We start from the raw sequence: 12,700 nt of genomic DNA, 5'->3' as shown, positions 1-12,700 counted from the left end.
CCTCGGACAAGGCAGCTACCTTGGACTTTTGCACTGTTGTCGGCATCTATTTTTAATTGGCGCCAAGTTCTGCGAAGTGTTAGCCTGTGTCTAGAGTTTATCACTAAGAACGTGATAACCATAGGTTGACCCTTTCCGGTACTACTGAATGAGTGAGAAGTCAAATCATCACATGCTGTGCTTTCTTCCTGTTACAGACAAGCAAACCCCTACACTTGTAGAGAATGGAGGCACGTGGAGGATTCCCAGGGCGGAAATAAGATCGAAGTCACCAAAAACCAATATGCCCTAATTGAAGGGAAAAACAAAGTGAGTTTTTTTTTTCTTCGAATCTCTCTCTTGCTAATTTTTATTTCTGAATAGAAGGTGGTCCAATAAACATGAAAAGGAATATTGGAGGTTCATAATCAGTCTGTGTGATGACATCCATACCAGCCAAGTTACAGAGTCAAATTAGGTAGATAAAGTTTGAGTTTTACACACACACACACACACACACACACACACACACACACACACACTCACACACACTCACACTCCTTCAGCCTTAAGGAAGAACAAATTTATGGCATTTGCAGAAAGATGAGATCATTATGTTCAGCAAGATAAGTTAGACTTAGAAATGCAAAAATGACTTTCTTTCATATGATCCAACATAAAAAAGACATGAAGATAAAGAAGACTATTTGGGGAGAGGAGAGGGATTTTTTTTTTTTTTTTTTTTTTTTTTTTTTTTTTTTTTTGGACTGTGGAATGGGAAAAGACAGAATTATTGGGAGTGTGTATAATCTAAGTATAATACATACATGTATAAAATGTCATAGTAAAGCCTGCTATATTGTACAATTAATATCTACTAATTTAAAAAACCCCCACAGTACCCATAGCTTACTTTTGTTTATTGAAGAGAAACGAAGCACATAATGCCATTCAGTGTATACACCAGTTGAAAAGTAATTCTGATTCTATGTATATGAGAAATGGGAAGTATGAACTATGTCCTTTAAAGTGAATCCTTGAGGATTTCCTAAGCATGTTTGCATTCCGTGTATAGCTGCCTGGTTAGGGCTATTCACCTTTGAGGGTGGGCCATGAGTACCATGAATGGCAAAAGTAGTTCTTAGCGGATGTGGGGGCTGATGGATGGTCAGTCTCAGTGTGTACGTGTGTGCACATGTTCAGCCTGTATTATTTATGACTTGGGTCTCGTATGTTCACAGACTGTAAGTACCCTGGTCATCCAAGCTGCCAACGTGTCAGCATTGTACAAATGTGAAGCCATCAACAAAGTAGGACAAGGAGAGAGGGTCATCTCCTTCCATGTGATCCGTGAGTAGACCTCTTTGAAGGGTGGGGTGGGGGAACCCTCAGGCAGTGGGTGCTAATAAGCTGTGAGGTTCTCTGCTGTATTTGGGAGAGACATGTAGTTAGGACTTGAAGGTAACAAATTAAAGCTGCTCACATAACCCCTGGGTTTGTGAGAGGGTTCATGCGCCGTCACTGGCCAGAGAAGGTGTCCATGTTGTGTGTGGCATGTCTTGCTCACTGGAGTTAGTGTGATCCATGGCTTACTAGGGTTTATGGAGTTGTCTGTGGGTTTGTTATAGAACAGCACCGAGGCTGGAGCTTCTGGGAGTATGAAAATGACGGGGACTCACTGGTCTTCTGCCGTCCAACACTCCAGAGTTGCTCTCTGCAGCCTGGTTTTACAGATAGACTTGAGCAGATTGTACTGGCTCAGATGTTTCAGTCTGAGCTAATTACTTGTAATCAATGTAGTTTTTATACCACGTATTAATAAGAAGACATTGTTAAAGATTCCATATGATGACTGGAGGCCCTGCTTTGGACTTTTTGATAGTTTTGTTTTGTTTTGTTTCAACTTGGAAACTCTATCCAGAACTCGAAGTAGAATGCAGTAAATACTTGGGTAAAATTAATTTTACATTTTAAATAATACTGTTTATTAAATGACTTGTCTAGGCTGGCTCTGTCTCTGCAGTAATGGCTGGGGGCTGCAAGAGCTGTCTCTTAGTTTGTCATAGCAGGAAGAAGACAATGGTGCCATGTACCAATTTAAATCACCACCCTCTAATGGCTTTACGTTTCAGGAGGCCCTGAAATTACTGTGCAGCCTGCTACCCAGCCAACCGAACAGGAAAGTGTGTCTCTGTTGTGCACTGCAGACAGAAATACGTTTGAGAACCTCACATGGTACAAGCTTGGCTCACAGGCAACATCGGTCCACATGGGCGAAGTACTCACACCAGTTTGCAAGAACTTGGATGCTCTTTGGAAACTGAATGGCACCATGTTTTCTAACAGCACAAATGACATCTTGATGGTGGCATTCCAGAATGCCTCCCTGCAGGACCAAGGCAACTATGTCTGCTCTGCCCAAGACAAGAAGACCAAGAAAAGACATTGCCTAGTCAGGCAGCTCATCATCCTAGGTATGGAGACATCCCTGGGGATGGAGTTTCAGTGCCTTCAGTGCAGTGTTTTTTGAGGGCAGTGTGAATAGTGCAGGCCTCTGGGAGCTTTTGTAGCAGGTTGGTACGCTCCTGGGAGACAGAACAAAGCTAGCCCCGGTAAGGTTAAGATGAGAAGACAGCTGTGATCTTTATGATGACTTCATTACCAGTTTCTGCAAAGGATTAGCTTCAACCAAGGAACTTCCTGTGGCATCTTTGGGCATTCAGTCATTAAAGTTAGCACATTTGTGTAATACTATTAGCAAAGAGAGGGCCAGGAACGCAAGGTGATGACCTAAAAAGAGAGGATGAGACCATAGGCAAACACTGGGTGGTCATACTATTGTGAAATCTCCAAAAACACACTGGTCTCTGCTTGATTACCACTGTAATTTTAATCACAGAACACACTGGCACATAATGGGATACCTGCTTTATGGCTAGTATGATGAGGTTCTGAGTTTAAGCTCTAGAAGATTCCATGGAAGGGGTGCCACACTCATTGCCTGTACTTCTGTGGTACCTTATGTGGTCCTTGGAAAATGACCAGAGACAAGTACATTTGTTTAAACTCTGACATAGTTCACAGTGGAAATGATCATGTTCTGCTAAGTGTTAAAGAGACTCTTTCAACATGATTCTTCTTTGATCGTCATCAATATTTCCACTGTAGTTGGATGATTTTTCAGAAGGATGGTGAAGCGCATGTTAGGCTGTACCTGTTAACAAGTGCCCTTGGCTTTTTGTAGGATTTTTTGGTTGGTTTGTTTGTGTTTTAGTAGAAACCACACTGAACTTCTAGACCCACCACATTCTATTATTATCCCAACCATTTACTTGGTTATAGGGGCTTGGGTAAGATGCTTAGACCCCTGGACTGCAATCACATCACATATACTCTCATTATATGTGACTGACAGTAAATATTAGAAATGATATAAAGTTATCCAAAGTTATGTAAGTCACTCCTTACATAACTGTGCTGAAGTTTTGCCTTCCAAGGGGAAAGCATGAATTTTGCTCTTAGTGGCTACAACTTTGCAGAGAAGTTACTCTTAGGGAAAGCCTTGTGGGATTGGAAAGAAATAAAACCTTCTAGCCTGAAAAAACAATCCCCAAAGATTCCCAAGTATTATGTGATTTGCAAGTGGGGTGGAGAGTGTGAATGTTTAAAGGCTTCTGTGTCTGTCTGAAATGTCCTCTCTTTTTTGTTTGACTTCACTCATCCAACAGGATTGCTGTTGTCAAGTTCTGTGTGGTTTCAGCTTGCTTTATTAATGGGCTACGGCTTATGAGGTTTAGACAGTCTTATAGTCAGAGGACCTGAAAGCTATCCTAATAGTTGGAATCATGGGTTCTACGGTTTTCTTTTTATGTGCACAGAGCGCATGGCACCCATGATCACCGGAAATCTAGAGAATCAGACAACAAGCATTGGTGAGACCATTGAAGTTGTTTGCCCAGCATCTGGAAACCCTACCCCACACATTACATGGTTCAAAGACAATGAGACCCTTGTAGAAGATTCAGGTGAGTGAAACTTGTTTATTTTTCTGGTTGTAGAATTTTTTTAAAGGATGCTATGTAAGAATGCTATCACTTCTTGGTTTGTTTCAAATTAGATTAAAATAAGCTATATTTAGGGGAAAAGTGGCTCAGTGAAATGCTTGCTACCCACGCCCAAGGACTAAATTTTCATCTCTAGAATCTGTGTAGAAAGCTAGACTCAGCATCCTTCTGTAATCTCAGTATTAAGGCCAGGGTGGGGGAATGGGAAGACAAATGCATCCTTGGAGATCACTTGCCAGTCTAGCTGGAGCATCAAGTTCCAGATTCAGAGAGAGACCCTGTCTCAAAAGAATAAGGAGTAAAGCAATATAGAAGACACTCCACCTTGACCTCTGGCCTCTATACACATGCATGCCCTCCACAACCGGACACATAAAAAGGCATTTGGGTACAGGGTCTGACTCATTTCAGAGCTAGAAGCAGATTATTTAAGTCCTGTTGAGTTTGCATAGAGATCCCATGGAAGAGCAGTCAGTAGTCAATCCCATGCACCTCTTTAGAGTTAGATAATGGCCTGAGATGAAGGGCAGCAACTATTCTTTGAAAAAATGCCCTGGACAAAGCACAGATCACCCCATCAGAAGTAAAGCAATAATTTCCTTCTTCCTTTAGGCATTGTACTGAAAGATGGGAACCGGAACCTAACTATCCGAAGGGTGAGGAAGGAAGATGGGGGCCTGTACACCTGCCAGGCCTGCAATGTCCTTGGCTGTGCGAGAGCGGAGACACTCTTCATAATAGAAGGTCGGTGTGATGTCATCGGCTCATCAGGTGGTTTTTAGCAAGTAGATTGTACTGTACATTGCCTCAAATACTTTGAGTAGGATGCCATGTGGGTGACTCACAGTGAGACTCATGGTGGTTATGTGTTTCATATCTAAACTGTTAATTTAAGTGTCACACAACTATACGTAGCCTGAAGGTAATTTTACATAGTATTTTCAGTGCATCTACCTTTTTTGACTGGCATCTGTCGCATAAAATAAGGGGTGGGTTCTTTATAATCCGTCTTTAATGAGCATACATCCTTTTAACCAGAAAGTAAAATTAGCACGTGTGTCAATCATCAATCTGTACCATATTTTCTGTCCACTTAGTTTTCACTGCGAGAAAACTGTTAGCCATCGGTGATGAATACCCTCTGGTTCCCAATTCTCACTTTGTTTAAGTGGTTAACTTATAGAAATGACACTCTAATATCTACTTGGGGGAAAAATAGATTTAGTGTTGGACATTGCTATTCAATTAGTGACAAGGGTCAAAGGCTCTGGATTTTCCCCAGAGCAGAGAGAAGATTCACACATAAACAATAGATGATTAATAAGTGATTGCTTTTATGATGTGGGAAATTAGGGGTTATAATTGAAATGTGAAAGGAAACTTCTGTCCCTCTACCATGTGTGTGTCTGTGTGTGTGTGCATGTGTGAGTGTGTGTGTGTGTGTGTGTGTGTATGTGTGTGTGTGTGTGTGTGTGTGTGTGTAGGATTGATGTGAAATCCAACACTTATTTTTCAGTCAGTATTCTGTGACAGAGCACCTCATCTGAAGAAGTGCATTGCTGGGTCTTGTTTTTGTAGCCCACTCAGGGAACAATGTGACTTTATTGTGTGGGTGAAGGAGTGGTGTGCAAGGGGATGATGAGGGTGGTTGGGGTGGTAGGTTTGGCAGAATTCTTAACATCTCAAAGTCTCGATGTTGGTCCCTTTAACCTGTCAAATGCACATTGTTGAACACTGCAGCTAGGGCCACTAGCGTGCTCTCAAATCTGTAGGACTGTCAGGATTCCATAAACTGCAGCTGCAAATGAAGCTGCCAAAGGACATGGCAGTTCTGTCACCACCAAAGGGGTTCAAAGGGCTTAGTGCCACGCCCGGGGAGGATGCACCGGCCATCCTCTCTGGTACTCTGCCTCCGCCCATCAGCCATGTTCATTGGGTTACCATGTCTAAGAGGGCACAGTGACACAGGTGTTATGAAGACAGACATGGAATGCTTCTGCAGTTCAGCTCTCAGATGTTAAGATGAGAATATTCACACACTAACTGATTTGCACAGTGGAACCTTCAACCTTTCTTCTGTCTCTTACATGAGTAAGCTTGTAAACCTTTACATACAGATAGGACCGTTTCTTCTCTGGGAACATCAGAGCAACCAAGTCCACTTACAGATGTACTCAGAGCTCGTCTCCCAACTGGTAACTCGTACTTTGCCAACTTATTAATTGCTTGTCTTCTGGCTTCTGAGCCATTCCCCCCACAACCTCCTCAGCTTGAGGGTCATTTTGATTCACACTGCATAGTGTGAGTGGAGAGACTGAGATCCCCAAGTGATAACTGTATCTTAATCACCTGGTGCTGGTCATTTGGTGCTGAGAGCCTTCTGCCTGTATCTTTCCACTTGGAACATGTTCTGGTGAGGAGCCTGTAACCTTACTTGCTTATACTTTCTCTTGCTCCTTCCATGCATAGTGCCCCCTTCTCTCTCTCTCCCTCTCTCTGTCTCCCTCTCTCCCTTCCTCCATCTTTCCTTCTTTGCCTCTCCCCTTCTTTTTCTCTCTTCCTGTGTCTTTCTGTTTCTCCTACTCTGTGTCTCACTCTGTGTCTTTGTTGCTCTCTCTTTCCTTCCTATTCTTCCCTTCCCAGTTTTTCTTTTTCCTCTCTCTTCTCTATCAGGCTTCTGCTGCAAAGGGACAGGATGGAGTAATAGTCAGCTCAATTTGGACCGATCCAGTATAACCCTCGAACAGCCCACCAACTTCCTGTCTCACAGACAATTAGCTTAATCTTTCAAATCTTAGTTCTTCATTTGAAAACTGAAGGTTACTGAAAAAAAAAAAAAGAAAGAAAGAAAGGCGATGCATTTAAAGTGATTAGTGGAGAGTAAGTGTGTGATCACAAGTAGCTGTCTAGGCAAAAAGCTCCTCATGTAGTTTCCTAAACAATCAATTTTCCCATGCCACACAATCGAATAGATTGACTTTCAGCACAAAATCAGACTATAGTACTCATACATAGAAGTATTTTTTTCCTCAAAAAGTTCTATCACCAAACACATCACACACACACACACACACACATCTTAAGACTTACAGACTTGTGGTCCATTGAGAATTTTATTGCTGGATGTTTTCATGAGCGGTGTGTTTCTACTGTTGTTTAAGAGTGCTGTGAACTCTACCCAGCTTAAGGAGCTTGTGGTATTGGTCCCTGGAAGTCTTGAAATTGGGTGATGTGAGGTCCTGCCTTTCCCCCGTTCATGTCATTTTTTGTCACCTTCTACCATAGGCTATGGGTTTCCAGATGTTGATCACTTAAATGTGTCTTCCAGGTGCCCAGGAAAAGACCAACTTGGAAGTCATTATTCTTGTGGGCACTGCAGTGATTGCCATGTTCTTCTGGCTACTTCTTGTCATTGTCCTCCGGACCGTTAAGCGGGTAACAACATAATTTCCCTCCTGTCCCTTGTGTGTTGGTTTTTGTGATTAATGGAACCTGACTGGGCTTCTTTCAGTGGCTTCTTCCCATTGTTATTGGCTCAATAGGCACATTTTTACCTCAATACAATAACATTCTTGTCCATTTTCTTTGGGCGGACTGTGGGCATTAATTGCTGAGAGCCACCAGAGGGGTGAAAGGTTCGGACTGTCCACTGTAATTAAGATTTAGAAACCCTATTCTGAACTCATTTTGGAAGCTGAAGTGGTACTAAAAGGAAAATTATAATAGGAACACTCTCGAACTCCCCTAGTTTCATTGGAAAATGAGATTATCATGAATGAGGCCCTTATTAAGCAACAATATGTATACAAAACACAACCAAACAAGAGGCTGTGTGTGTGTGACTGGAAGGCTTTATGCTTTCCAGGCCAATGAAGGGGAACTGAAGACGGGCTACTTGTCCATTGTCATGGATCCAGATGAACTGCCCTTGGATGAGCGCTGTGAACGCTTGCCTTATGATGCCAGCAAGTGGGAATTCCCCAGGGACCGGCTGAAACTAGGTGAGTTGTCAACTGGTATTAACTTGAGATTGGTTTTACCAGCCCATCTAACGCTCCGTAGAGACAATGATGGGTCTAGTCTATTTAGATGATGTATTCTGATTTATAAATATTAATTTTATCTCTTGACTTTGGGTAATCATCCATTTAGCTTTCTAGTAGTAAGGAACCTGTGCAACCATCCAAAGCAGGACACTCTGGAAAGCAAATGGAAAAGCCAGAACAAAGGCATAAAGTGGCCTGTGGGTCTAAATGGGACGCACCATCATCTTGACCAATCGGAATCTTCATATGCCTTCTGACAGTGTGACCATCAGAGTGTATTTTGTAATGCCGCTGTCATTGGTTCTAGGAAAACCTCTTGGCCGTGGTGCCTTTGGCCAAGTGATTGAGGCAGACGCCTTTGGAATTGACAAGACAGCAACTTGCAAAACAGTGGCCGTCAAGATGTTGAAAGGTAAAAAGAAAAATGACATCGTTATGTTCCTCCCTCTGTTTAGTCCCTCGTGAAACATAAGGCTTACATCAGCGGCTGTCTGCATAGGTAGGCTTTAAGCCCCCGGCTTATATTGCCTTTGCACAAATTGAAAACAGTTTTCTCCTTTGGAGCCTCATGACCTCAAAACAAGGGCTCACTTGCACAATTCTACTTCGTGATTCTGGTTACATGGTGTGGGGGGGAGGGGAGCACTATCTGGTTCTAATAAATTGTTCCTCGGTGTATTATTATGGGAGCTGATAGTAAACACTTCAGAAATGAGGAGAGGAGTTTGCTATTAGTAAGCAGCAGAACGCAAAGTCATCGTGTTCTCTAGAATTAGACATCTATGAAGATACTTTGCAAGGTAATCCTGGCTATGCAGATAGAGATGGATGCGGGTGTTCTCTTAGAAATCAGCATCTTTTCATAGTACTGGAGCCACAGTCTTGACATTCCGACAAGGGGTGACCGTGTAGGTAAATCTGCTCCACTTGTGACTGATTCTGTGGACGGAGACGCTGCTGCTCTCTCACCCTCTGCTAGGTCTTATGGCCTTGAAAGCTCTTTGCCTCCATTTGTATGGTCTATCTAGAGGCTAAGGATGTGTGTAGGGGGAGGGAGGAAGGGAAGGAGGGAGGGAAGGAGAGGGAGGATGTATGTGTGTGGGTACAAGAGAGATACAAGCCATAGTGTGTGAGAGACAGAATGAGTGTGTATGTGAGTGTGTGTCTGAGTGAATATGTATGTGAGAGAATATGCCACTCTCTCTCTCTCTCTCTCTCTGTGTGTGTGTGTGTGCTCGAACACGTGTGAAAGAGAGGGAGGGGGAGAGGAAGAGACAGACAGACAGACAGAGACAGAATATTCATGCCACCGTGTATATGCAGTATTCAAGGATAACTTTCAGGGGTTGGTTCTCTCCTTCCATCATGGGTCCCAGGGTTTGAACTCGGTTGTTAGTCTTGGTGGCAAGCACCTTTAACCACCCAGCCAACTCAGTGGTCCCTAGATCTGAGAATATTTAATGTATGGGTTGCTTTTCTAGGAGGAGGCATTGAAATAACCAGGCCCCATACAGCCTACAAAACCCAAAACAGAAAAAAAAAAATTGAGTTTTGTACAGAAAGAGACTCTGGATGTGAATCCATTACAGACGTGTTCATAACTTTACAGGAAGCTTCTCCTCAGAGTCTTTTAAACACCAGCCATTCAGGGTTTGCTTCAAGTTAGGTCTGATATCCAATTAGGAACCAACTTTCTATTGGACTTTTGAAGACACATGGTTCCTCTCCTAGCTGTAGGCATGCTATACGGGGAGAGTGGGTTGCAGTGAAATGCAGCCGTCATCCCGTGGCACTTCATAGTGTTCATCTGAATTTGTAGAAGGAGCAACACACAGTGAGCACCGAGCCCTCATGTCTGAACTCAAGATCCTCATCCACATCGGCCACCATCTCAATGTGGTTAACCTCCTAGGAGCCTGCACCAAGCCTGGCGGTGAGTAACTGCCCTGGCTCTGCTAGCCTGAGTGAGACGTACAGAGTCCGGTAGCGTCTGAAGGAAGCAATGCTTTGCAGACTCCTGAATCACTATATCTCAGGGACATGTGCTGGGCACTGCAATCAAATGATTCTACAGCGTCCTTTGAATTAAAGAATGGTCTCATCATGGGGATATGGTTGCTACTTGTATAGTAAGTGTTATGATTAGAGAAATGAATATCCCCAAACCTTGAAAGGAAAGAGTCTTAAGTCATCTCCATTTTCTCCCACCTGGAAATCATCTCAGCTGATTGTCTACTGTTTTGATTACACGCACAGAATTGTCCTTTTGAAAAGAAATAGTTTCAATAGGATGGGGTTGGTGTTGCATGATTTCTACAGTCCCATTCTAATGAAAGGTTATAGGTAGGTAGCCTTCTTCTAGTGCAGCTTGGGTTTAACAGTATGATGGGTTCATAGTAAGAAACACTCGTGAAATACATTTCCTTTTCTCAACATGTCATTTGCAGGGCCTCTCATGGTGATTGTGGAATTCTGCAAGTTCGGAAACCTATCAACTTACTTACGAGGCAAGAGGAATGAGTTTGTTCCGTACAAGGTAGGCTGTCTTCTACCTGAATGTCAGCCGTGTTGTAAAGCAGAGAAAACCTAGAGCAGCATGCGTGTGTCTTCAGTTAAAATTCTCCCCATATGTCACTGGTTGTCTTAAATTTCTCTTCTATCTTCTAGGGGCTGTGTGCTTCTAATATTTTATTTATTACGATTTTTAATATTTTATTTTTAAGACTTTACTATCTTGACTCGTTATGATAGGGCTAGACTTAATTAAGGAAAGTATGGGTCAGAGGGAACCCTGGCTTTGGATGATAGTAAGTTTCCTCAGCCCTGCAGCTGTATTTGGTCTATGGAGGGTACATCCCTCTGTAAAGAAGATGCTAATGGCAGCGTGTCTGAATATTCCTGGACACAAAGCATCTACCACTGGATGCTGAAGAAAGAGCTCAGTGGTACAGAAGGGATGCTGTTAGAACTTGCCTCCCCTACCCCCCAACCCAATTCAACTCCCAGACTATAGAATCCTAGAGTTGCCTTGTTTGTTTTGAATCATTTTAATTCTTTGTAACCTTGCACTGGGGACCTATTTTGGATTCGAGGCATTTGCCTATTTTCTTCTTTTCCAGAGCAAAGGGGCACGCTTCCGCTCTGGGAAAGACTATGTTGGGGAGCTCTCTGTGGATCTGAAACGGCGTTTGGACAGCATCACCAGCAGCCAGAGCTCTGCCAGCTCAGGCTTTGTCGAGGAGAAATCTCTCAGTGATGTAGAGGAAGAGGAAGGTATCTGCTTCGCTGCCCATGACTAAAACACATTCTTGTAGGAATTGATGATGATAAAACATTCAGAAACGGGGGCGGGGAGCAGCTTTGTTTTTGAAAGAAATCTCAATTTCTAAGTAGTGTCCAGGACAGCTTAACTAAAGCATGAAATCCCTAAAAAGATACTAAACTCCACTGGGAGGCAAAGTGGGGTTATCATGAGGAGCCTGGGTAACTTGGTGGGCTAACCTGTGACTGGGAAACAAATCAATAGTTTGGTCCAATACTGGGTCAGAATGTATTGGCAGTAGAGGTTCAGTGCTATACTCTGGAAGGGGAAGAGAGAGTCCTAGTGCTTAGCTAGTCTTGGTTGCCATAAGGTTCATACCTAGCATGTAGTGTGCCTTAGCCTCACACAGAGACATCTTTAATTTTTCCTACCTGATCTCCAAGACGGGTTAAGACACATCCGTTGTTTTCTATACCCTCCAGCTAGATTCTCCCAATCTCCCTTCCAACCATGCTTCAGAATTGTCTCCCCTGGCTGTTGTGATCCCAGTGGTGTTTTAGTGCAACTGCTGGGTGGAGCTGACTTCACCATTCTCCAGACAGCCCTAGGACACACTCACTGTATGTCTGCTTCACTCAGAAGGAACAGGCCCAACTGTTCAGACAGAGAGACAGGGATGCCTGGTGCCTGATGCCCCTCAGAGTGTGAGCTTAGACAAACCATCTCCATTTCTGTTCCCCCTGCTATAAACCTCCCGATAGAAATTAACCTAACATTTCTTTTGGAAGCTATGGCTAGGGCTTGGGCTAGAGGGACATGGGAAAGTTGTCTAGGCCTTATGTCATGAAGTCTACAGTCAAGTGGGCCGTATACCCTCTTACTCACAAAGGGCAACCAGTGAGCTGGAAACCCAAGGAACTGAAATGGGTGAAGGTATAAATGGTTTAGAATTGCAGGCCTGGACTTGGCCTCCATTACTTTATCTGGAAAATGAAAAGGCCTTCACCATTCCTCAAGAGCCCTTTAGCCATCACACAAGGAAGAGGTTTCAGCCTTATTAATGCTAATAAGGCTATTATGACAATTAAGTTTGTGTTTACACTGGTCTTGTGTCCAGGAAGGAGACAGCAACCCTTATCTCATCTGGCCTAAGTTAGATCATTTCAAAATACCCAGGAGTGCGTTCGTATTTATTTGTATGAGTTGACTGTAGTAAATACTACTCGTGTAAATTCATCTTTCATGTCTGCTGTCACTTGCTCCTCTTCTTGGAGGGAAGTGTTTCTGACAGGCAAGATTTCATGTGCTTACCACAAGCCTTAAGTCTGAAAGTGAGAGAAAGAAATCTC

General features: G+C 43.2%; 1 protein-coding gene across 1 annotated transcript in view; it reads left to right on the top strand.

Annotated features, from left to right (window-relative positions):
- KDR (kinase insert domain receptor) overlaps window positions 1-12,700 on the top strand; it is a 43,464-nt gene that overhangs the window by 16,242 nt on the left and 14,522 nt on the right. The window contains exons 11-21 of the mRNA XM_080922310.1: window positions 198-309; window positions 1,221-1,329; window positions 2,112-2,453; window positions 3,858-4,004; window positions 4,656-4,787; window positions 7,372-7,478; window positions 7,909-8,044; window positions 8,397-8,501; window positions 9,909-10,022; window positions 10,537-10,625; window positions 11,209-11,362. Coding sequence (XP_080778436.1) covers window positions 198-309; window positions 1,221-1,329; window positions 2,112-2,453; window positions 3,858-4,004; window positions 4,656-4,787; window positions 7,372-7,478; window positions 7,909-8,044; window positions 8,397-8,501; window positions 9,909-10,022; window positions 10,537-10,625; window positions 11,209-11,362 — 1,547 coding nt within the window. The remainder of the gene's footprint in view (window positions 1-197; window positions 310-1,220; window positions 1,330-2,111; window positions 2,454-3,857; window positions 4,005-4,655; window positions 4,788-7,371; window positions 7,479-7,908; window positions 8,045-8,396; window positions 8,502-9,908; window positions 10,023-10,536; window positions 10,626-11,208; window positions 11,363-12,700) is intronic.

This window comes from Micromys minutus, assembly GCF_963924665.1.
Source record: "Micromys minutus genome assembly, chromosome: 1".
Lineage (NCBI taxonomy): Eukaryota > Metazoa > Chordata > Mammalia > Rodentia > Muridae > Micromys > Micromys minutus.
The sequence above is the reverse complement of the archived record's forward strand: the minus strand, read 5'-3'. Positions and strand labels throughout refer to the sequence as shown.